The sequence below is a fragment of the Hipposideros armiger genome, unplaced genomic scaffold (genome assembly GCF_001890085.2).
Source record: "Hipposideros armiger isolate ML-2016 unplaced genomic scaffold, ASM189008v1 scaffold_703, whole genome shotgun sequence".
NCBI classification, from domain to species: domain Eukaryota; kingdom Metazoa; phylum Chordata; class Mammalia; order Chiroptera; family Hipposideridae; genus Hipposideros; species Hipposideros armiger.
In genome coordinates, this window is record NW_017732053.1 from 471,180 (window position 1) to 497,368 (window position 26,189).

At 40.9% G+C, this 26,189-nt stretch overlaps 1 protein-coding gene across 1 annotated transcript in view; it reads left to right on the top strand.

Annotated features, from left to right (window-relative positions):
* The window catches only part of USP18 (ubiquitin specific peptidase 18), a 38,423-nt gene that overhangs the window by 7,569 nt on the left and 4,665 nt on the right, over nucleotides 1-26,189 (top strand). The window contains exons 2-8 of the mRNA XM_019627031.1: nucleotides 3,257-3,408; nucleotides 4,896-4,992; nucleotides 6,308-6,453; nucleotides 23,834-23,913; nucleotides 24,209-24,358; nucleotides 25,079-25,174; nucleotides 25,661-25,828. Coding sequence (XP_019482576.1) covers nucleotides 3,257-3,408; nucleotides 4,896-4,992; nucleotides 6,308-6,453; nucleotides 23,834-23,913; nucleotides 24,209-24,358; nucleotides 25,079-25,174; nucleotides 25,661-25,828 — 889 coding nt within the window. The remainder of the gene's footprint in view (nucleotides 1-3,256; nucleotides 3,409-4,895; nucleotides 4,993-6,307; nucleotides 6,454-23,833; nucleotides 23,914-24,208; nucleotides 24,359-25,078; nucleotides 25,175-25,660; nucleotides 25,829-26,189) is intronic.

A 26,189-nucleotide genomic window follows, 5' to 3' on the forward strand; every position in this document is an offset into this window, starting at 1 on the left:
ATACTATGTTGATTAAAAGTGGTGAAAGTGAACATCCTTGCCTTGTTCCTGATCTTAAGGAAAACACTTTCAGGTTTTCCCTGTTGCGTATGATGTTAGCTGTGGGTTTGTCATTTATGGCCTTTATTATGCTGAGGTATATTCACTCTATTTGCACTTTGCTGAGAGTTTTTATCATAAGTGTATGCTAGATTTTGTCAAATGCCTTTTCTGCATCTATTGATATTAACATGTGATTTTTATCCTTCATTTTGTTTGTGTGGTGTATCATGGTAATTGATGTACAGATATTGAACAAACATTGCATCCTGGGAGTAAATCCCACTTGATCATGGTGTATGATTTGTTTTTAACATATTGCTGAATTTGGTTTGCTGATATTTTGTTGCAAATTTTTGCATCTATGTTCATCAGGGATATTGGCCTATAATTTTCTTTTTTTGTATTGTCTTTGTCTGGTTTTAGAACCAGGATAATGCTTGCCTCATAAAATGAGCTTGGAAGCTCTTGAATTTTTTGGAATAGTCTGAGGAGGATAGGTGTTAATTCTTTTTTGAATGTTTGGTAAAATTCACCAGAGAAGCCATCTGGTCCAGGACTTTTGCTTGTTGGGAGTTTTTTGATTACTGATTTGATTTCTTTAGTGGTTATCGGTCTATTCAGATTTTCTGTTTCTTCCTAACTCATCTTGGAAGATTTGTTGTTTGTAGGATTTTATCCATTTCTTCCAGATTGTCCATTTGATGGCATATACTTGTTTATAGTATTTTCTTATAATCTTTTGTATTTTTGTGGTGTCAGTTGTCACTTTTCCTCTGTCATTTCAGATTTTATTTATTTGTGTCCTCTCTTTTTTTTTCTTGATGAGTTTGGCTAAAGGTTTATCAATTTTATTTATCTTTTCACAGAACCAGCTCTTGGTTTTATTGATCTTTTGTATTTTTGTTTAGACTCTATTTCATTTATTAGCACTCTGATCTTTATTATTCCTTTCCTTCTACTCATTTTGGGCTTTGTTTGTTGTTCTTTTTTTAGTTCCTTTAGGTGTTAGGTTACATTATTTATTTGAAATGTTTCTTATTTTTTGAAGAACGAAAAAAGAGCTAGAGTTGTATTGCTATGAATTTCCTTCTTAGAACTGCTTCGACTGTGTTCCATAGATTTTGGGTCATTTTCTCAATGTATCTTTTTTTTTCTTTAATTGGGGAACTGGGGGGATGGGAACAGTGCTGGGGAATTGGGGGAAGGGGAACAGACAAGTTGCTGTTGTTTCGTTCTTCAGTCTAGTTGTGGAGGTCGTTGCTTCACTGGCCCAAGTTGGCACCATCATTGCACTCTTCCCGGGCAAGGCAGATCAGTCGCCGGCTTCTGGACAGCCGCTCACTGCGGCCGCTGGCCGCTCACGCTGGCTGCTGGTTACACATGGTAGCCCATGGCAACCCACTGCCACAGGAGCTGCAGCCTACGCCGTCGCTGGCAACTCACAGCAGCCCAGCTCCAGGTTGAGCTGTTGTTCAGCATCTTATCTGTGGAGGGCAGTGTCACTGGCCCTCATATGTGGGATCCGAACTGGGGCCCTCTGGCGTCCCAAGCCAGTTCTTAATCATCGCGCCACTTGGCCAGCCCTCAAAGTATCTTTTGATTTCTTCCTTGATCTAATTGTTGACCCATTCATTGTTTAGTAGCGTGTTATTTAGCCTCAATGTGTTTCTGTGTTTTTCAGTTTTTTTTTCTTGTAGTTGATTTTCAATTTCATAGCATTTTGGCCAGAGAAGATGCTTGATATTATTTCAGTCGTTTTAAAGATTTTTTTTTAAATTGGGGAATTGGGAGAGGGGAACAGCGTTGGGGAATCGGGGAAGGGGAACAACTTGTCTGTCTTCAGTCTGGTTGTGGAGGACGTTGCTTTACTGGCCCAAGTTGGCACCATCATTGCGCTCTTCCCGGGCAAGGTATATCAGTCGCTGGCCTCTGGACGTCCGCTCATGGTGGCTGCTGGCCGCTCACGCTGGCTGCCGGCTACACATGGTAGCTTATGGCAGCCCACTGCAGCAGGGGACTGCAGCCTATGCCGTCGCCGGTGACCCACGGCAGCCCAGCTCCAGGTTGAGCTGTTGTTCAGCATCTTAGCTGTAGAGGGCAGTGTCACCAGCCCTCATATGTGGGATCTGAACCGGGGCCCTCTGGCATCCCAAGCCAGTTCTTAACCAATGTGTCACTCAGCCAGCCCTGATTTCAGTCCTTTTAAATTTATTGAGACTTGTTTTGTAGTTTAATATGTGGTCTATCCTGGAAAATGTTCCATGTGAGCTTGAAAAGAATGTATAGTCTCCTGCTTTGGGATGAAGCGCTCTAAAAATATTAATTAAATCCATTTGGTCTAATGTATCATTTAAGATCATTGTTTCCTTGTTCATTTTCAATCTGGATGATCTATCCATTGATGTTAATGGGAGAAGGAAGACATTTCTATTGGTGTGCATAAGCTAACATAGTGAGGCTAAATTTAGACAATGTTTGTAATTTTTATTCCAGGTAATCATCAGTCCCTTAGTTATAATATCTGCTTTCTTATTTATTTGCCAACAGTTCTTTGAGATACAATGTTGCATTAAGCCTAGTCTAAAGGTTGTTTTGCCCAGTTTTAACATTCCAAAGGTTTGATGCATAGGACATGCAAGGCAGTTCCTCTGGGATTGCAGCACTGACTCCATTTTAAAGTGGCTCTATTTATGTTATTTGTTTACACCAGAAGTCAGGGCATGGGTAGCAAGGACAGTTCTTAAGAGCAACCTTTAGGCAGTAGAATTTGACAGCCCTCTATGGTTGATTGAGCCTGAGAAGGAGGAGCAAGACACACAAGGCTTCTGGTCTGAACCTGTGGTGAAAGCCATGCCATTTACCAGAATAGAGAACTTGTGGGGAAGAAGATATGGTAGTTTACTCTGATAAAATAAAAATGGAGGCATGTAGGACAAAGGAGAGGGGGTGTCTAGCCTAGTTCACTTTTCTAGCCCTAGAGCTATTTGAGTCAGTCTCTCCAAGCATTTATCTCCCTCCCAGACTTGGCTCTTTGGAAGCAGAACTGATCACATGAATACGTGTTCTCCTCTTATTTTTAACTGCCTATGGTGTATTTTCACAGATGTCCCACCAAGGCTGACTCATGAGAGCTCTTCCTGGAAGTGAGGTCTGCAGTCTTGAAGACCGGCCAGCCAACCATCTGGAAATTTTGGAGTGATCACTAATGGGCAAGTGTTTGGGTTCCTGAGGAGATTTGCCAGTCAGTCCTGTCTGAGTCTCAGCAGTTCTCCGCAGACCCTGTTGGAAAGAAGGAAGAGAACAACAACATGAAGAAGAAGAGGGATCAGCTACCAGAACGCCGCAGGGCCTGGGACTGCCCTCAGGGTCATTACCTCCCTCCCATCTTTCTCTTTTTGACTATGTGGAAACGCTTTGCTCACCCACTGTACCCTGAAGCTGTAGAGCTTTGTGGCTAATGACTCCTGATCTCTTGTGTCTCCATTTCTGCTTCTTTAGATGGGAATAATCATAGGACTGAGTGCATAGGGTTGTTGGGAAGAATAAATGAGATAATCTGTGGAAACTGCTTTAAACCAATGCTCAGTATATAGTAGCACTCAGCATTAGTTTCTTTCTTTGTTGTTATACCTGTGTGCTACTATATCTAGAGGCAAGTGGAAATCTGTGATTACCTGCCACCCCTGGATTTTTGTGACATTATTACCCTATCTCATGTACACCAAACCCTTTCCCCAGGAACCCTGAAATTAGTGGTACTCCCCTCCCCTTTAAATAACTCACCTTATGGGGTCTGCGGAGCCTAAGGCTGGGTTGGGAAAGGAGAGGTTGGTTCTAGTGGGTCAGAGAGATGCTATCTTTTGGTTTCCTCACCTCCTCATAAGTTCCTTCTGGCTTCCAGCCTCTCAAGGTGAGTTTAGATTAGTGGATTTTCCCTAAAGCTATCTGTTTTTTAAAAGATTTTTATTGGGGAATTGGGGGATGGGAACAACGCTGGGGAATTGGGGGAAGGGGAACAGATAAGTTGCTGTCCTTTTGTTCTTCAGTCTAGTTGTGGAGGACGTTGTGGTGGCCCAAGTTAGCACCATCATTGCGCTCTTCCCGAGCAAGGCAGATCAGTCGCCAGCTTCTGGACAGCCACTCACAGCGGCTGCTGGCCGCTCACACTGGCTGCTGGCTGCACACAGTAGCCCATGGTAACCCACTGCAGCAGGGGCTGCAGCCTACGCCGTCACCGGTGACTCACGGCAGCCCAGCTCCAGGTTGAGCTGTTGTTCAGCATCTTAGCTGTAGAGGGCAGTGTCACTGGCCCTCATATGTGGGATCCGAAACGGGGCCCTCCGGCATCCCAAGCCAGCTCTTGGCCAATGGGCCACTCGGCCGGCCCCTAAAGCTATCTTTTGATTTCTCCAACCATGTGGTGGGAACTGAGTAGGGCCTTTCTCCTGGAGTGTGAAATTTCTCTTATCCCTGAGCCCCATAGGTGCCCATTCTGACTCAACTCTGTAAGGAACTCATAATTTTCCCAGTTCCACTTTCTATAATGTTTCTCTCTTTTCCTTTGTTCTTACAACAATTGCTTGTACTACTCATTTGACAAAGAGTAATAAAATTTCTTGTGACATCTCTTTTTTCCTAGTGGACTACTAAAACTTTTATTGCTATTTCACTTTTCAGAGGCTCATGCTTTATCTCTCTCCTCCTCAATTTGTTGCATGCTCCCTAGTGAATTCTTTGTACTTCTGAGAGTACTTTACAGGATTTCATGTCCTTCATAGATTCTAGAAAAGCATGGTTTTTGTTGAATCCCTTAGCTCGGCCTTCCCTCAGTATTTTTTTCTCTTCTTTTATAGGCCCAGTTGGTTTACACAACATTGGACAGACCTGCTGCCTTAACTCCCTAATCCAGGTATTCATTATGAATGTGGGCTTCACCCAGATACTGAAGAGGTAAGACTATTATGCAGGCTGGTAAACATATATATTACTTCACATTTTTTTTAGAATTTTTTTATTGTGAAATAAACATTTTTAAAATTAGTTTCAACTGTACAACACAGTGCAATAGTTATATGTTTTATCCCTCAAAATGACAACCCCCCCCATCTGCCGCCCCACTCCCCCCCATATCATACATATCTATTACAGTTCCCTTGACTCCACTCCCACACTATGCTCCACGTATCATGACTATATATATATATATATATATATATATATTCAATTATAGTTGACATACAATATTATACAACATCAGCTTCAGGTGTACAGTGCAGTGATCAAGCCTCTACTCCATCCATAAAGTGGTCTCCCTAACAAGACATGTGACCATCTGACACCCCTGCTTCACATTTTTGAATATTCAGTTCTTCAAAGTGACTTGGACTTTTAGAAGTCTTCTTTCAAAAGTTGCCAGAGAAAAGTCTTGTTTTGCACATCTGCACTACACATTCTAATCATCTAAGAAGTTTTTAAAAATGCCTTGTCCTATCCCCAGATATTTGGTTTCAGTTGGTCTAGGGTGGGGCACAGGCATTGGTACTTTTAAAAAAATGACCCAAGTGATTCAAAAGTGCAGTCAGGATTGACAGCCACTGATTTGATTAAAAGGAAGTTGGGACTAGACCAGTGTCAAAGGAGAAGTAAACCAATGTGTAGGTGCATGAGTCTCTCTATTGATTTTTCTCAAACAAAACACACACACACACACACACAATGCTTTGTGTGTGTGTGTGAGTGTGTGTGTGTGTGACTGTGTGTGTCTACTTGATCATACATTCTTTTCTGCCCTGGTATGGGCATTTGAAGATGCCTATAATTAAATAAATCATTGCCAAAATGCACTGACATCCCTCCCTGTTCCCCTTTCTTCCCAAGATCTAGATGAGTGCTGCTTTTTCACTTTGGAGTGCTTCAGGGTGGACATGGTGCTGCTTGGCCACTTTGCTGTGGACCCAGGACCTACTGCATCTGCCCTTCATTTAGTGTGATAGGGTGGGCAGAGAGGCAAGGCAGTAGTTGTACTGATCCCCTCCCAGCAGGGTTCTCTCAATAGCTGATTAGCTCACATGGTGGTTCTCCACCTTGTCTGTACAGTTAAATCATCTAGAAAACTTAAAAATTCTGTCCCATTCTCAGAAATCCTGATCTAGTTAATCTGCAGAGTGGCCTGGATGTGGAGATTTTGAAAGTTCCCTTGAGTGATTCCAGTATGCACCTAACATTGAGATGAACAAGCAGGTTTGTGGATGTTCTTATTTGGCAGGATAACAGTACCAAGGGGAGCAGAAGAGCGGAGGAGAAGTGTCCCCTTCCAGCTGCTCTTGCTGCTGGAGAAAATGCAGGACAGTCGGCAGAAAGCAGTGCGACCCATGGAGCTCGTCTACTGTCTCCAGAAGTACAATGTACCATGTAAGACAGTCCTCCCAGCTCTGGCTCCTGATCTAGTGCTCTTTAGGGAGTGGGAGATTGAGAGGGGGGTGGAGGAAAGGGAGAGGAGAGGGCAAGGAGAGGGACTAATATCAGTGAGTGAACAAGAAGGATGTTAGGTAGACTATAGACCCCTTATATGGGAAGCATTTATGTAGATCTGAAATATTTTTTAAAGCCCACATTTTTACAGGCACAGAACTAGTATTATTTATGCATATGTTATTTTTCACACTCACTCTTTTTCTGCCTCTCAGGATAAGTAAGCCTAAGAGTCTCCTCAGAGCTGTTTCAGCTGCAGGTAAAGAATTCCAGGAAAACAGAATAAAAGATTAATAAGGAGAAACCATATTCTACAGAAGAAAACTCATAACTTAGTTTTTTTTAAAAAAAGCAGTTTTATTGAGCTATTACATCACATAACCATAAAATTGACCCATTTAAAAATGTACAATTCAGAGGGTCTTAGTCTATTCACAGAGTGCAAGTCAGTGGCAGATGTCAGGTTGGATGCAGGCCCACAGGCAGCTGTGGGGTCTTGGCTGTTGGCAAGTACTCTTGCGACTATAGGGGCCTGCTGTGGGCACACACACATGCAGTGGAAGAGGTGGCAGGATCCAGGCTAACTGGTGCAGGAGCACAGCTGCAGGGGCTAGCCTCAAGTGTGCGATAGGTGGTGGGGGCCAGCTGTGAGGGTTTAAGCTGGCACCATGCACTGTGTAGCTGCAAAGGCCAGGACATGCTCCCATTGTGGATCCTGGGCTCTGGAGTGAGAGGGGAATATCATGCAGAGGGATGCAGGTACTGGTGTCTGCAAAAACAAACACTTCAGCAGTAAAATCTGCAGGGTGTCTGGTGGTTGTGCTGGCCATTGGTTTCTTCAGTGGCAATAGCTGATGGGGTCCTCAGTGGAACAGGTCACTGGGAGCCATGGCTGCTCCTGCTGTGTGGAGGATACTAGGGTCCCCCTTCTCTTCTTCCTTGTTCTGAGCCATCTGTAGCCACCCAGCTTTGCCAGTCTGTAGGTGGGGTGAAAGCAAAGTGGGCCTTTCATGCAGTGAAAGGGTAGGGAAGTTGGTCACTCATTCTGCTTCCCTTTCCTGGTTAAGGAAACTCTTTTGAGCTGGGGAGTTCCCTCTTGGGACTGAGCAGCGCTGGCCTGGGGGATGAGATGATGCAGGCAAAATGAAGCTGTTCTTACTACCCTTTTTGTGTGGTTATTCTCAGATTTTTGTTGAAGTTTCTTAAGTGGACTTACTAGTAGACTCTCCAAGAGCTATTTTCATTCATGGATAGCTGTCTAATTGTTGATTGTTGTTGGGACTCAGGGGCTGAGGTTTCCTACTCTGCCATCTTGGTGATGTCACTCTCTCAATCCCAATGTCTTTTATTTCTTCATGTGGATTTGAGTTACCATGCAGTTACCATCTAGTTTCATTTCAGCTGGAAGGACTTCCTTCAGTATTTCTTGTAGGGCAAGTCTTTAGTGATGAACCATCTCAGTTTTTGTTTATTTTAGAATGTCTAAATTTCTCCATTTTTTAAGAGGAATTTTGCTGGATATATAATTCTTGGTTGACAGCTTCACCCACCCCAGCACTTTGAATATGTCGTCCCACCACCTTCTTTACTCCATGGTTTTTAATGAGAAGTAAGGTGTCTTATTGAGGATTCCTTGTGCTATTGTCTGGCTATTCATATCTCCTCAAAATTCATATATTGAAATGTAATCCCCAAGGTGACAGTAGTAGTAGATGGGGCCTTAGGAAGTTGATGAGATCACAAAAGTGGAGCCCTCATGAATGGGATTAATGTTCTTATAAAAGTGGCCCAAAAAAGTTCCTTTGCCCCTTCTGCAATGTGAGTACACAACGAGAAGGTGTTGTCTATGAACATGAAAGTGGGCTCTCACCACCAGAATCTACCACCTTGAAGTTGGACTCCCCAGCCTCCACAGCTGTGAGAAATAAATTTCTGGATTTTATAAGAAACCCAGTTTATGGTATTTTTGTTATAGCAGCCTGAGTAGACTAAGACACTTTTTATATGGTGAGTCATTTTTCTCTTGCAGATTTCAAGGTTTTCTCTTTACTTGACTTTTGACAGTTTGACTATGATGTGTCTAGGTGTGGATCTCTTGGAGTTTATTGCACTTGGAATTTGTTGAACTTCCTAAGTGTGCAGATCAATGTCTTTCAACAAATTAGGGAGGTTTTGGGTCATTATTTCTTCAGACATTTTTTTCCCCTGACCTTTGTCTTTCTCTGTTTATTCTGGGATTCCCATTTTGTGTATATTGGTATATCTGATGGTATCCCACAGCTCCTGAAGCTCTGTTTATTTATTTATTTAATTTATTTTTAAAAAGATTTTATTGGGGAATTGGGGGGAAGGGAACAGCGTTGGGGAATAGGGGAAGGGGAACAGACAGGTAGACAAATTGCTGTTTTTGTTCTTCAGTCTAGTTGTGGAGGATGTCACTTCACTGGCCCATGTTGGTATGATCATTGTGCTCTTCCCCGGGTGGGACAATCGGTCGCTGGTCATTGGTCGACCGCTCACAGCGGCTCCCGGCTGCTCACACCAGCTGCTGGTCACTCACGCTGGCTGCCAGCCACTCACGTAGCTCATGGCAATCCACTGCAGCCCCACTGCAGTCTATGCCTTTGCCAGCGACTCACAGCAGCCCAGCTCCAGGTCGAGCTGTTGTTCATCATCTTAGCTGTAGAGGGCGCAGCATCACTGGCCCTCAATGTGGGATCATCCAAACCGAGGCTCTTCTGCTCAGAGCTGGCGCGCTCAAGCGAGCTCTTAACCAGCTGAGCCACTCGGCCGGCCCCTGTTTATTTTTTAATAGATTATTTTTTAAAGCAGTTTTAATTTCACAGCAAAACTGAGTAGAAAGTCCAGACATTTCCTGAATCACCACACATGAGCCTCCTCCCTATGAATATCCTGCACCAGAGTGGTACATTTGTTAAAATAGATGAACCTGAATTTATACATCATTTTCACCCAAATCCTTACTTTCTGTTATAGTCTGCTCTTGGTGTTGTACATTCTATGGGTTTTGACAAATATATAATGACATGGATTTACCATTATTAGTATAATACAGAGTAGTTTCACTGCCCTAAAAATCCTCTGCGTTCTGCCTATTCATCCTCATTCCCCCTCTCACCACTGGCCACCTGATCCTTTTACTGTCTCCATAGTTTTGCCTTTTGCAGAATGTCATATAACAGTTGGGATCATGCAGTACGTAGCCTTCAGTTTGACTGCTTTCACTTAGTAACATGCACTTAAGTTTCCTCCAAGTGTTTTCATGGCTTGAAAGCTCATTTTCCTCTTCTTCTTCTTTTTTTATTGTGGCGAAATACACCTAACATAAAATTTTCCATTTTTAAGTGTACTGCTCAGTGGTATTAAATAATTCACATTGTTGCACGACTGTCACAACCATCCATCCCCATAACTCTCCATCTTGTAAATCTGAAACTCTACACCTATTGAACAGTAACTCCATATTCTCCCCTCTCCCCAGCCCCTGGCAACCACCATCATTACACTTTCTGTCTTTATGACTTTGACTATTCTAAGTACCTCATAAAGTGGAATCATCAGTATTTATCTTTTTGTGACTGACTTATTTCACTTAGCATGATGTCCCCAAGATTCATTCATGTTGTAGCATATTGCAGAATTTCCTTCCTTTTTAAGGCTGAATAATATTCGTGTGTGTGTGTGTGTGTGTGTGTGTGTGTGTCACATTTTGCCTGTCCATTCATCCATTGATGGACACTAGGGTTGCTTCTATGTTTTAGCTGTTGTGAATAATGCTGTTATAATCATGGGTGTACACGTATCTCTTTGACCCTGCTTTCATTTATTTTGGGTATATATCTAGGAGTGGGATTGCTACATCATATGATAATTCTATTTTTAATTTTTTAAGAAACCATGATACTATTTTACATAGCAGCTGTACCATTTTACATTCCCACCAACAGTGCACAAGGGTTTCAGTTTCTCCACATACTGGTCAATGCTTACTGTTTTCTGCTTTATTTGATAGTAGCCATTCTAATGGGTGTGAGGTGGCATCGTATTGTAGTTTTGATTTGCATTTTCTTAATGACTAGTAATGTTGAGCATCTTTTCATGTGCTTATTGGCCATTTGTATATCTTCTTTGGAGAAATGTCTCTTCCACTCCTTTGCCCATTTTTGAATCAGGTTATTTGATTTTTGTTGTTGAGTTAAAGTTCTGTATATTCTGGATGTTAATCCCTTTTCAGATATGTATATGATTTGCAAATATATCCTCCCATTCTGTGGGTTGTGTTTTTTTTTAATGTGCATTATAATTTCTTTCTTTTTTTATTAAAGTTTATTGGGGTGACAATTGTTAATAAAGTTACATAGGTTTCAGGTGTACAATTCTGTAATACATCATTTATATCACATTGTGTGTTCACCACCTAGAGTCAGTTCTCCTTCCATCACCATATATTTGACCCCTTTTTCCCTCATCTATCACCCCTCTCCTCCCTTACCCTCTGGTAACCACTAAACTATTGTCTGTGTCTATGAGTTTTTGTTTCTTCATTTGTTAGTCTTGTTCCTTCATTGTTTTCAGTTTTATATACCCCATATCAGTGAAATCGTGGTTCTCGACTTTTTCTGTCTGACTTATTTCACTTAGCATAATAACTTCAAGATCCATCCATGTTGTTGCAAATTTCATTATTTCATCTTTTCATATGACAGAATAGTATTCCATTGTGTATGTATACCACATCTTCTTTATCCAATCATCTGATAAAGGATATTTTGGTTGTTTCTGTGTCTTGGCCACTGTAAATAAAGCTGCAGTGAATATAGGAGCACATATATCACATTTATCATATATTACGGATAAATGTTTTCAGATTTTTTGGGTAGATAGCCAGGAGAGGGATTGCTGGGTCATATGGTAATTCTATTCTTAATTTTTGAGGCATCTCCACACTGCCTTCCATAGCGGCTGTACCAATGTGCATTCCCACCTATAGTGTATGAGGGTTCCTTTTTCTCCACAGTCTGTCCAACACTTGTTATTATTTGTCTTGTTTATGATAGCCATTCTAACTGGTGTGGGGTGATATCTTATTGTGGTTTTTATTTGCATTTCTCTGATGATTAGTGATGTTGAGTATTTTTTCATGTGTCTATTGTCCATTTGTATGTCCTCTTTGGAGAAATGTCTATTCAGGTCCTCTGCCCATTTTTTATTGTTTGTTTTTGTTGTTGTTGAGTTGTATGAGTTCCTTATATATTTTTGATATTAGCCCCTTATCGGAGGCGTTATTTGCAAAAATCTTCTCCCATTTTGGTTGCTTCTTTATTTTGTTGATGGTTTCTTTTGCTGTGCAGAAGCTTTTTAGTTTGATATAGTCTGATTCATTTATTTTAGCTTTTACTTCTCTTGCCTTTGAAGTCAAATTAATAAAATCCTCTTTGAATCCAAGGTCCATAAATTTAGTACCTATATTTTCTTCTATGCAGTTTATTGTTTCAGATCTTATGTTTAGGTCTTTGATCCATTTTGAATTATTTTTGTTACACTGTGACAGATAGCAGTCTAGTTTCATTCTTGTGCATGTGGCTTTCCAATTCTCCCAGCACTATTTATTGAAGAGGCTGTCTTTTCTCCATTGTGTGTTTTTGGTTTCTTTGTCAAAAATTATCTGTCCATATTTATGTGGGTTTATTTCTGGGTTCTCAATTCTATTTCATTGGTCTATGTGTCTGTTTTCTGCCAGTACTGTACTGTGTTGATCATTGTTGCCCATTGTTGTCAGGGAGTGTGATACCGCCAGCATTTTTCTTTTTTCTTAGGATTGCTTTTGTCTGTTAGGGTCTTTTGTGGTTCCATACAAATCTGATGATTTTTTTGTTCTATTACTTAAAAAAAATGCCATTGGGTTTCTGTTGGGGATTACATTAAATCTGTATATTGCTTTGGGTAATATGGACATATTAGCTATGTTGATTCTTCTGATCCATGAACACATAATGTCTTTCCATTTCTTTGTGTCTTCTTCAATTTCTTTAAAAAATGTCTTGTAGTTTTCAGTGTATAGGTCTTTCACATCCTTGGTTAAGTTTATTCCTAGGTATTTTATTCTTTTTGTTGCAATTGCAAAAGGAATTCTTTTTAACATTTCTTTTTCTGAGATTTCATTGTTTACTATATAGGAATGCAATGGATTTTTGTATGTTGATTTTGTAGCTGGCAATTTACTGTATTCATTTATTGTTTCTAATAGCTTTTTGGTGGAGTCTTTAGGGTTTTGTATATGTAGTATCATGTCATCTGCAAAAAGTGACAATTTAACTTTTTCATTTTCAATTCGGATGCCTGTTATTTCTTTCTCTTGCCTGATTGCTCTGGTTAGGACTTCCAATAATATTATGTTGAAAAGCAGAGGTGATAGGCCTGTAGTGTTCCTGAACGTAGAGCGAATGGCTTCGGTTTTTCACCATTAATTATGATATTAGCTGAGGGTTTGTCATATATAGCCTTTATTATGTTAAGGTATTGTCCTTCTATACTCATTTTATTAAGTGTTTTAATCATAAATGGATGTTGTATCTTGTCAAACGCTTTTTCTGCATCTATTGATATAATCATATGATTTTTATCCTATATTTTGTTTATGTGGTGTATCATATTGATTGATTTGAGTATGTTGAACCATCCTTATGCCCCTGGGATGAACCTCACTTGGTCATGATGTATAATCTTTTTAATGCATTTGTTGCATTCGATTTTTTAGAATTTTGTTTAGGATTTTTGCATCTGTGTTCATCAGAAATATTGGTCTGTAATTTTCATTTTTTTGTGTTATCCTTACCAGGTTTTGCTATCAGGGTACTGTTGGCCTCATAAAATGAATTAGGGAGTATTATTGTCCTTTCTTCAATTTTTTGGAAGAGTTTGAAAAGGACAAGTATTAGATTCTCTTTGAATTGTAGGTAGAATTCACTAGTGGAGCCACCTGGTCCTGGACTTTTGCTTTTGGGAAGGTTTCAGATGACTGATTCAATTTCCTTACTATTGATTGGTCTATTTAGATTTTCTAATTCTTTATGATTCAGCCTACGAAGGCTATATGTTTCTAAGAACATATCTATTTCTTCTAGGTTATTGAATTTGGTGGCATATAGTCCTTCATAGTATTCTTGGATGATCCTTTGTATTTCTGTGGCATCTGTGGTAATTTCTTCTCTTTCATTTCTGATTTTGTTTATTTGTGTCTTTTCTCTTTTTATCTTAGTGAGTCTAGCCAAGGGTTTGTCAATTTTATTAATCTTTTCAAAGAAACAACTCTTTGTTGTATTAATTTTTCTGTTGTCTTTTTGTTCTCTATTTCATTTAGTTCTGCTCTGATTTTTATTATTTCCTTCCTTCTGTTGAATTTGGGTTTCATTTGTTCTTCTTTTTCTAGTTCTTTAAGGTGTAACATGAGGTTATTTATCTGGAATTTTTCTTCTTTCTTGAGATAGGCCTATAATGATATAAATTTCCCTTTTAAAATTGCTTTTGGCCAGGCTGAGTGGCTCGTTGGTTAAGAGTTGGCTTGGGAGTGCAAGCTCTGAGCAGCAGGGCCTCCAGTTCTGATCCCACATGGGCCAGTGATGCTGCGCCCTCTACAGCTAAGATGGTGAACAACAGCTCAACCTGGAGCTGGACTGCCGTGAGTCACTGGTGATGGCTAGGCTGCAGTGGGGCTGCAATGGGCTGTTGTAAGTTACCGTGAGTGACTGGCAGCCAGCATGAGCGGCCGTGAGCCTTGTTGAGCGGCCGTTCAATGGCCGACGACCAATCTGCCTCAGCCAGGAAGAGTGCAATGATCACAATACCAACATGGGCCAGTGAAGCGATGTCCTCCACAGCTAGACTAAAGAACAAAAGGATGGCAACTTGTCTGTTCCCCTTCCCCGATTCCCCAATGCTGTTCCCTCCCCCAATTCCCCAATAAAATCTTTTTAAAAAACCAACCAAACAAACAAACAAAAAACTGCTTTCACTGCATCCCCAAAATTTTGGTAGGATGTATTTTCATTCTCATTTGTTTCTATGTATCTTTTGATCTCTCCTCTTATTTCTTCTTTGACCCAGTTGCTCTTTAAAAGTATAATATATTGTTTAATCTCCACATATTTGTGGTTTTTCCTGCTTTCTTTTTGCAGTTGATATCCAATTTTAAAGACTTGTGATCAGAGAATATGCTAGGTATGATTTCAATCTTCAATTTGCTGAGGCTAGTTTTATATCCCAATATATAGTATGCTTGAGAATGTTCCATATACACTAGAAAATAATGTATAGTTCGATGTTCTAGGATGAAGTGCTCTATAAATGTCAGTTATGTCCATTTCATCTAATGTGTCATTTAGGGCTGATATTTCTTTATTTATTTTCTGTTTGGATAATCTATCCATAGCTGTCAATGATGTATTTAGCTCTCCTACTATAATTGTGCTTTAGTCAATTTCTCCCTTTAGTTCTCTTAGTAGTTGCTTTGTATATTTTGGTGCTTCCTGATTGGGGGGCATAAATATGAGTCTTATGTCTTCTTGTTGTGTAGTCCCCTTCATCATTATGAAATGCCCATATTTGTCTCTTGTTACCTTTTTTATCCTGAAGTCTGTTTCATCTGATATCAGTATGGCTACACCTGATTTTCTCTGAATACCATTTGCTTGGAATGTCAGTTTCCACCTTTTCACTTTGAGTCTATATTTGTCCTTGTGGCTGAGATGTGTCTCTTGGAGGCAGCATATGGTTGGGTTTAGTTTTTTTTTATCGAATCTGCTACTCTGTGCCTTTTTATTGGTGAGTTCAGTCCATTTACATTTAGGATGATTATTGATATATGAGGATTTCCTATCATTATATCCTTGGTTTTCTGGTAGGACAGAGTCTCCATTGTTTCTTTGCCTTTTTGTTGCTGTGTGTTATTTCATTGTGGTGGTATTCTATGATTTTTTTCCTGTTTCTTTTTTTTATGTTATATATTTCAGTTCTGGAATTTTTTTTAGTGGTTACCATTAAATTTATGTAAAAGAAAGTTCTTGTAATAGATTTCTAGTTTCATACCATTGTGGTCAGAGAAGACATTTGATATGATTTTAATTTTCTTAAATTTATTGAGACTTGTTTTGGGGACTAAACATATGGTCTGTCTTGGAGAATGTTTTATCTGCACTTGAAAAGAATTTATATTCTGCTGCTTTGGGGTGAAATGCTCTAAAAATATCAATTAAATCCATTGGTCTTGTGTGTCGTTTAAGGCCACTGTTTCCTTGTTGATTTTCTCCTGGAAGACCTGTCCATTGGTGTCAATGGGGTGTTAAAGTTCCCTACTATGATTGTATTATTGTTGGCCTCTCCCTATATGTCAATCAATATTTGCTTTATATATTTAGGTGCTTCTATGTTGGGTGCGTAAATGTTTACAAGGATTATATCTTCTTGTTGAGTTGATCCCTTTATCATTATGTAATGTCCCTTTTTGCTCTTATTATAGCCTTTGTTTTAAAGTCTATTTTGTGTAAGTATTGCTGCTCCAGATTTTTTTAGTTTTCATTTGCATGAAATATCTTAATACATCCCTTTACTTTCAGTCTGTGTGTGTCTTTCGATCTGAAATGGGTCTCCCAGTCACCTGCACCGGGTGCTCCAAGAGTGTCCCTTGTGCAGGTTGTGTGCCCTCCTGTTACAGTTGAGCCTTTATTGCTATTGGCCCCTCAGTGAATGGGGTTGGCCTGCAGGCTGGCTGGTTGGGAGGACTGGCCAAGAGCTGCTGTGTTGGGGCTGACTCCACGGAGCAGGATTTGCCCCATTGAGCTCTGGTGCCTACTGAGACTGCCCTTTGAGTATGCCACTTGTTGGGCTAATTGTGTTGGTGCTCTGCTGTGGTCCAGAGCTGACCTCCATGTATGTTGTTTCTGGAGCTTCCTGGGAGAGGCTCTGGTGCAGGCCCAGGTCAGCCATTGCCTGTGATCAGCTGGGGAGTACCTGGTAGGAGTTACATAGCAATACACAGTTGGTTGCTTCCTGTGCTGAACCTGGAGGCACATGGGAATGGCCACACAAACTGAGGATGGCTGCCACCAGTATCAGGCTTGGAATAGCTTCACAAAAAGCCAAAGCACCCCAAGGCCTTCTGTCATCTGCTGGCTCCTGTTAGGCTCAGCTGCTGATAGAGTCTCATGTGGTATGTGAGTTGGGTGAGGCAGGGTCTCAGAGAGCCACTAGGGTGGGACAAGTGGTGTTCACCATGTTAATGTAGATTTTGGTGCCAGTGCTGAGCATGGAGCTACTCAGCAAAAATTTTGGAGCACACTGAGGCCAGCCACCTCTGCCTGGGGCCTGTGAACCCCTGAAGTTGTTCAAGAAAGTGCAACGCTAGAAGTGAGCTGGCTGCTGGCTGCAAAAGAGTCTCCTTGTTGGCTGAGTAGGGTAGGGCATGGTCCTAGGGAGTCACCATAGTGGAGCAAGTGGAGCTCACCAAGCCAATGCAGATTCAGATTTGGCCTGTGGGAGAGGGCTCAACACAGGAAGATGGTGCCCCCTGCTGGTTGCACAGCAGGAGGGTTCTACACAAAGAAAATGGCAACTGTCCCTCTGGTCCTTGCCTTGAAGCACCTCTCCCTCTATGTCTCTGATGCCTCCTGACTTACTGTCCCTTTGCCAGAGCCCAGGGTGAGTGCCTGTGAGTGAGTCTGTGCATGGGCCCTTTAAGAGAATGTCTGTGTTTCCCACAGCCTTCCATCCCACCCAGATAGTCAGAATCCCTACTGTTTTTCACAACCAGATGTTGTGGGTCTCCTCTTCCTGGCCTCAGCACTCCAGGCTGAGGAGACTGGTGTGGGGCTGGGGTTCCTCACTCCTCCGGGGGTTGGGGGAATTCAATGGTTGAGATATCCCTCCCGATTCTCAACTGCCACATGCAGGTGTGGTACTGGCTGTATCACGTCTCCACCCCTCCTACGAGTCTCAATATGGTTTCTTCTTTATATTCCCAGTTTTAAGACTCCTGTTCAGCTGGTTCTCCAGGTTGATTGTCTTATAATTTAATTGTAATTTTAATGTGGTCATGGGAGGAGGCAATCACAGTGTTTATTTACTCTGCCATCTTGGATCCTCCCTGCTTTTTTTTATTGTTGGAGGCTGTGCTCAGAATAAGCCTAAGGTGTAAACTTAATTCCTTGTCTGGCCTTTTTTGAGCCTTTCCCTTTGCATGCATGGTTATTTTCTAATTTTTCCTGTATATGCAGTTGTTTTGGAATGTCCAAGTCTTTAATGTATGGCTCTTGAAAGAGGAAAAGTGAAAAATAAAGGCATGGAAATTAGGATGCAGGCCCTTTTAGCCCCTGGAAGTCACTTGAGCCAGAGGGGTAGGTTCATGCAACAAGGTGGGTGGGGGGAGGGGAGGGGGGGAGTGCAACAACAATGGCTGCCTACCTCTGTCTGCACCCCTGTGATCAGAAGCATCAATGAATGATCAGAGCACAGATCTTCAGTATTTGGAGGATAACCATTTTTGCCCACCCAGCTTTGACATGCTGTATGCAAACTGCCTCAGTAACATGTGCACAGCTGGCAGTCATGTGGCTGGTGGTGGAAGGTGAGTAGCTGCTACTGTGCTAAGAACTGAAATTGACCAAAATTAACCACAATTTATCTTCTAAATCTTCCACTGTAAGTTGCAAGCCTTCAACAGACTCTGAAGTTCCAAAATAGTTACATCAGACAGATTCTGTCAGTGAAATTGTTGTCTACATGGGGATTTTTGGTGTTTCCTACTCCTCCATATTTCTAGAGTTGTCGCAAGCTAATTTTTTTGTAATACTGAATAATATTCCATTGTCTGGATGTACCATAGTTTATTTATCCATCCATTTACTAAAGGACATCTGGTTGCTTCCAAGTTTTGGGAGTTATGAGTAAAGCTGCTATAAGCAGGTGTGTGCAGGTTTTCATGTGGACATAAGTTTTCAACTCCTTTGAGTAAAGCTAAGTAGTGTGATTGCTGGATCCTATTTAAGAGTGTGTTTGGTTTTGTAAGAAATCACCAAACTGTCTTCCAAATCGGCTGTATCATTTTGATTTCCCACCATCTATGAATAAGAGTTCCTGTTCTCCATGTCCTCAGCAGTATTTTATGTTGTCAGCATTTTGAATTTTGGCCATTCTGATAACTGTGTAGAGGTATTTTATTGTTGGTATAATTTGCCATTCCCTAATGATATATGATGCCGATCATCTTTTCATATGCCTGTTTGCCATCTGTATATCTTCTTTAGTGAGGTGTCTGTTCAGGTTTCTTACCCACTTTTTAATCAGGTTGCTTGTTTTCTTATTGTTAAGTTTGAAGAGTTTTTGGTATATTTTGGATAACAGTCCTTTATCAGATAATGTCTTTCGTAAAATATTTTCTGTCAGTATGTGGCTTGTCTTTTTATGCTCTTGACAGTGTCTTTCACAGAGCAGAGATTTTTAATTTTAATGAATTCTAGCTTATCAGTTCTTTCTTTTATTGACTGCACATTGGTGTTATATCTAAACAGTATTTACCAAACCCAAGGTCATCTAGATTTTCTCCTGTATTATTTTTAGTTTTGTGGTTTTGCATTTTAACATTTAGGTCTGTGCCTATATTCTTTTTTTTAAGTTTTTTTTTAAGAATGTAAGGTCTGTGCCTATATTCTTTTTTTTTTTTCATGTGGATGTTTAGGTGTTCCAGCACAATTTGGTGAAGACTATCTTTGCTCCATTGTGTTACCTTTGCTTCTTTATCAAAGAGCCATTGACATTGTTTCTTTTGATGTATTTCTGGGCTCTCTATTCTGTTCCATTGATCTATTTTTCTGTTCTGCTGCAATACCACATTGTCTTGATTACATATAGTAAATTTGAAATTAGTCCTCTGACTTTGTGCTTTTCCTTAAATATTAATATTGTTTTGGCTATTCTGGGTCTTTTGCTTCTCTAAATAAACTTTAGAGTCAATTTGTCAATATCCACAAAATAACTTGGTGGGATGGATCTTGATTGGAATTGCATTGAGTCTATGGATCAAGTTGGGAAGAACTGACATCTTGAAAATATTGAGTCTTCCTATCCATGAACATGGGATATCTCTCCATTTATATAGTTATTCTGATTTCCTTCATCAGAATTTGTAGCTTTCCTCGTATAGATCTTTTACATATTTGGTTAGATCTATACCTAAGTATTTCATTTTCATGGGTTCTAATGTAAATGATATTGTGCTTTTAATTTAAAATATTACTTGTTCATTGGTGATATATAGGAAGGCGATTGACTTTTATATATTTATCTTGTATCCTGCAACCTTGTTATAATCGCTTATTAGTTCTAGGAGCTTTTTGTTGACTCTTTTGGATTCTCTACATGAATGATCATATCTGCAAACAAGGAAACTCTTAGTTCTTCTTTTCCAATCAGGATGACTTTTATTTCCTCTTCTTGTCATAGTGCATTAGCCAGGACTTCTAATATGATATTGCAAAGGAGTATTGAGAAGGGACTTTCTTGCTTTTTTCCTGATCTTAGTGGGAAAGCTTCTAATTTCTCACCATTTAGTGTGATGATAGCTTTAGGTTTCTTGAAGATGTTCCTTATCAAACTTAGGAAGTTCCTTTCAGTTCCTTGACTGAGAGTTTTTATCATGAATGAGTGTTAGATTTTGTCAAATGCCTTTTCTGTATCTATTAATATGATCATGTGAATTTTGGTTTTAGCCTGTTGATGAGATAGATTATATTAATTTATTTTCAAATGTTGAACTAGTCTTGCCTACTGGGGATAAATCTCACTTGGTTGTGGTATATACTTTTTTTACATTTTGTTTTGCTAATATTTTCTTGTGGATTTTGAATCTATGTTCATGAGAGATATCAATCTATAGTTTTCTTGTCATGTCTTTGTCTGATTTTGGTATTAGGGTAATGCTGGCCTTATAGAATGAGTTAAGAAGCATTCCCTCTGCTTCTATCTTGTGAAAAGATTTCTGAGAATTGGTATATTTCTTCCATAAATGTTTGGTAGAATTTATTACTGAACTCATTGGATACTCTATTCATTTCCAGACTGTATAATTGCAATTGACCTATTTTCAAATTTGATGATTCTTTCTTCTGCCAGCTCAGATCTGCTGTTGACCACCTCTAGTGAACTCTTCATTTCTGTCATTGTGCTCTTCAACTCAAGAATTTCTATTTGGTCCTTCTAAATAACTTTCTCTCTTTATTGATATTCTTTATTTGGAGAAACATTGTTTTCATACTTTAGTTATTTTAACTTGGCTTTCTTTAGTTCTTTGACATATTAACTAATCTGAACTCTTTGTCTACTAATGCTAACATGTGGGTCTTCTCAGTGACAGTTTCTACTAATTGCTTTTCTCCTGTGTGTGGACCATACTTTTCTGTTTCATTGTGTATCTAGTAATTTTTTGTAAAAAACTAAACATTTTAGATAAAACAACGGTAACAATCAGAAAACCCCACAGCAGGGTTTGTTGTTGCTATTGTTTTGTTGTTGCTGTTTGTTTAGTGACTCCCCTGGACTAATTCTGTAAAGTCTACATTTCCTGTAGTGTGTGGCCACTGAAGTTTGTTTGATTAGCCTCATGTCAGCTAATGATTGGTCAGAGTTTTTTTAAATGCCTTAAACCAATAAGTCTTCCAGTCTTCGCTGAGTGGCTATATGCCTATTGGGACACACCTTGGAAGATAAGGGAGTTTCTAACACTTTTAGCCTTCATTTCTTTCTTTCTTTTTTTTAAAAGATTTTTATTGGGGTATTCAGGGGAAGGGAATAGTGCTGGCGAATTGGGGGAAGGGGAACAGACAAGTTGCTGTCCTTTTGTTCTTCAGTCTAGTTGTGGAGGACGTTGCTTCACTGGCCCAAGTTGGCACCATCATTGTGCTCTTCCCGGGCCAGGCAGATCAGTTGCCGGCTTCTGGACGGCCGCTCACTGCGGCTGCTGGCTGCTCACGTTGGCTGCTTGCTACATACAGTAGCCCATGGCAACCCACTGCCACAGGGGCTGCAGCCTACGCCATTGCCGGCGACTCACAGCAGCCCAGCACCAGGGTGAGCTGTTGTTCAGCATCTTAGCTGTGGAGGGCAGTGTCACTGGCCCTCATATGTGGGATCCGAACTGGGGCCCTCTGGCGTCCCAAGCCAGTTTTTAACCATTGCACCACTCGGCCGGCCCTAGCCTTCATTTCTTGCTTGTATAGGGCCTCAGAGTCAGCCAGATCTAAGAGACTGGGGACCTCTCAGGTGTTACCTGGACACGCAAATAGTCTTCTAGATCATCAGTAATATGTTACAGCTTTCAAAAGTCCCCTATGGACAATTCATTCCCCAGATCTTTCTTTTAAGTTTTTGGCCTGGCTCTTTTTTGACTCAGCTGGTATTGCAGCCCTAGGTAACTGCAATATTAACTGTCACTGATTATTTTCCACAAATGCCTTGAGGAGAGGGCTTTGAGCTCTGAGTCAGGTCAAATAATGACGTCCTTCACATGGGGCTTTTCCACAGAGTTGCAAGACAGGTCAAATAATGAAAATGCCTCTGCGATGGGACTTTTTGAGCATCTTCAATCCCAGTCCACCCCTCTGGTGATGGCAAGGCTTCTGGTTTTCACAACTTCTATCATTGCAAGATTTCTGGCTGTGAAGGCTACCACAGAGTTGGGAAGAAGGAAATGGGAATAGGCCGTGTTGAAAACCCCTTAAACCCTGCTTAGATTCTGTAGTTTTTCTTGAATAAAGATTCCTAAGATTTTTGTCAACTTTTGGTTAATTTCCAGAGTTCTGAAAAAAATGTATTTTGACAATTTTTGCCAGTATTTTTATTGATTTTATGGAGGAGTAGATTAATGGAGGCCTTCACTCTACTATTCTAGTTGTATTCTTACCTTCCTTTAACTTTCCATAGCAGTTTGTACACCTGTAAGAAACTTCCTTATTCTTCTTTGAATTATGATTATATGGATACTTGTTCTCCACTAGAATATAGGTTTCTTCGGGACAGGAACTTTCTCTGGCATGTGCAATGCTTTACACATATCAGGTGTTAAGTTAATTATGGGTTGGGCAAATATCCCTGTACTTCTTAGAAGAATTGGGACTTTGGTTCTGGTATGGTCAGATGAGGCAAAATATCTCCACATGGCAAGGCGATTGATCCAACTTTCTTTATGTCCAGTATTGGCTCGTAGGAGGCAGCCTTCTTTAAATAATTCCATGGAGACAACATCAGTTTAACACTGCTGTTAGTCTTTAAGTTTTGGGACTATTATCTTAGAATATGGATTATTTAATCCATTTAACTAACATAAAATATTTACCTATTATGGGCCAGGCATTGTGCTGGTGCTGTAGATGAGGGAATAAGAGTAATAAGAGTTTTTGCCTTTGTGGAGCTTACAGTTCAGAGGGGAGACAGGCCAAAACAAAAATAAAACAAAATAAAACCCTAAAACTCTAAGTACAAAGTATGATAAGTATCACAAAGGGAATAAAATGATGTTGAGACAGCAGATATAAATATTTAGTACATTTACAATAACCACCCTTTCTTGCAATGTCTTCGCATTTAGGTAGACATCTGTCCTTGTGTAAAATAGTCCTCAGTGTGTTTTCATTTTCTTTGTCTTCCTAGGCTTCTTTCCTGGACCTGTACACACCATTTTAGCCATACATCTACTATAACATATGTAAAATTCACTGCTTAATTCTCACCTCCTCTTAGTTAGCATCATCTATCACTGTGATGGCCCTTTCCCTCTTGTTCTCCTAGACCCCTTTGGGGAAGACCTGGGTCAGATATGAGTGTTGGGAAATTGCTCAATTTTTAGGGGAGTGAAAAAAGAAAATACATAAAGGCACAGAGAAATAAGTGGCCATAGGAGTCCAATTAGACTATTGCCTTGACATAGAAGAGAATCCCCTACTGACTATTGGTTTTATCTAGCTGTGTTCCCCAGTGGAGGCCAGTAGGGGTGGGTGGCAAGTCAGAGGACAGAAAACTTGTGAGACACAGTTGGACTGGATTTGAAGTTTTAAGAGTAGCACTCAAAAGTCAGTACCAAGGTTATTTTCCATTTCTGACACCTAACATCTAGTGGAAACTTAGCTTGAAAAGTGGTGAAGGCTAGGAAAATGCAAAGTAGTGAGTGTTCATGTGCATGGAGGTAACTAGGGCACTAGGGCATGAGAAGTGTCACTGGTGACCTCACTAATTGGGCTGTGGTTTTTCTCTTTGGCAGTGTTTATCCAGCATGATGCTGCTCAGCTCTACCTCACAGTTTGGAACCTGATTAAGGACCAAATCACTGATGTGGACTTGGTAAGATTCGAGCACTAGAGAACTCAGAAGTTTAAGATGCTGCTCATTTAACTCATTCAGTGATTGTTAATGTAATATGTAGAGAGGATTAAAAGAGAAAATCACATAAAATGCTTATCACAATTCCATAATATTATTACTGTTAATTTGAAACTTTTTGAGTAGAGCAAAGAACTTTAGTGGCTGCTATATCTGGAGCTTCTGTCCAGTGGCTCCAATTTCTGGAAATTGGCCTGACCTGGTCTATTTATGGCTTTGTACCCTTCTTACCTCTCCCCTCCTCTTTCTCTTGCAGGTAGAGAGGCTGCAGGCCCTGTACATAATCCGGATGGAGGAGTCCTTGATTTGCCTTGAATGTACCATGGAGAGTAGCAGAAACAATAGTAGCATGCTGACCCTCCCTCTTTCTCTTTTTGGTATGGACTCAGAGCCCCTAAAAACACTGGTGAGAGATTTCTCTTAGTGAATTTGCTGTTCTGACACAACCCAGTGCCCCCTTGCTTCTTTAGTCCACCCTTGGCTTTTTTTTTTTAAATTGGGGAATTGGGGGAGGGGAACAGCCAAGTCCTTCAATCTTAGTCGTGGAGGGCACAGCAAGCTCAAATCCAAGTCCAGTTGTGACGCTCTGCTCAAGGTGCTGTGTTCAATTAGTTGCGGGTGGGCATAGCCCAACATCTCAAACAGGCAACCTCGTTGTTAGGGGCATGTGCTTTCACCCGCTGAGCCATCCTGCCACCTGTTAGCAGCTCAGTGGCAGCTCAGCTCAGGCGCAGCTCACTGGCCCATGTGGGAATCGAACCGGCAACCCTGTTGCTCAGAGCTCACTCTCTCGAGCAAGCTCCTAACCAATTGAGCCACTCGGCCAGCTCCACCCTTGGCTTTGAAAATATTTCTATCTTCTTTGCATGGCTCTGGTTAAGTTCTTTGATTTGGCAAAAAAAAATTTTTGTTTTCCTCCTATTTCCTCTTTCAAGTGCCCCCTCCTGTTTTTTCGTCCAATCAGCAGGTACTTTTTGAGATCCTGCCCTGTGCACCACTCTGGGCAAGACATTAAGGGAGATATGGAGAGAAGCAGAAGATAAGCTTAAATCCCGGTCTGCAGGGTGAGGGGCTGTACTCTAGGTGGGAAGTGCCAACCCTGCTTCTTCCTTATTCTCCTGTACAGGAGGATGCCCTTCACTGTTTCTTCCAGCCCAGGGAGTTGTCAGGCAAGAACAAGTGCTTCTGTGAGAACTGTGGGAAGAAGACCCGTGGTAAACAGGTACTCAGTCCCTGAAACCAGATTCTTCTCCACTCTGGGGTTGCCACTTGTGGGTTTCCTGGTGAACTCTTCCCAGAGTCCCCAGGGCAGCTCAAGACTGTTAATGGAGGGATACTGATCAGGCTAGTATCTGATGGGATCCTGGGGCTTCTCAGATCACATCAGGAGAAGGACAGAGCCTTTTAAAGATAAGAAGAGAAGGTCCAAGAGCAGGGGCCAGAGTTTTTTCCTCAGGGCTAGACGAGCTTCCTAGAGCAGACTCCATTGTTTGCCTGGGTTCCAGGACCTGTGTAGAACTGGGGCTGCTCAGGCCTTCCTTAGGAGAGCTCAGTAGATGCAGCAGATGGGGGCTGTCCACTGTGTATTGCATTATTCTGCTCCCTTCTTTGTGGGAAGAAAAACATACCACTGGCCCTGGTATTTCTCTGATTCTGCCCAATTGAAGTGCCTTAGGACTTCATCTCCACAGTGATTTTGCTTTTCTAGGTCTTGAAGCTGACCCATTTGCCCCAGACCTTGACAATCCACCTCATGCGGTTCTCCATGAGGAATTCACGGACAGAAAAAATCTGCCACCCACTGTATTTCCCCCAGAGCTTGGATTTAAATCAGGCCCTTCTGACTGAGAACAACTTCTGCAATGCTGAAGACCAGGTGAGACACTCCTCACCTTCCGTCCATCCTCATCTCGTCAGATACCATGTCCTTTCGATTTTGCCACTTCTTCCCCCTAAGCTATTTGAAGTCACTCACTCATCAGAGATGACATTTTGGGGATGCCTTGTTTGTGTCATTCTCTCATCTCAGAAATTATGTCCTCTGCTGGCTATGCTTAGGATACACAAAGGGAGGAAAACTTACCAACAGCTGGGTGTGGTTCATAGAAACATTTTCATGTATTCAAAAAACATTCATTTTTTTAAAAACAGCATCTTAATGATGGAAACCTGTGTGTTTCTGAATAACAATGATAGGTTGTTACCAACACCACCATTTGCTCTTTGTAGCTGCTTTT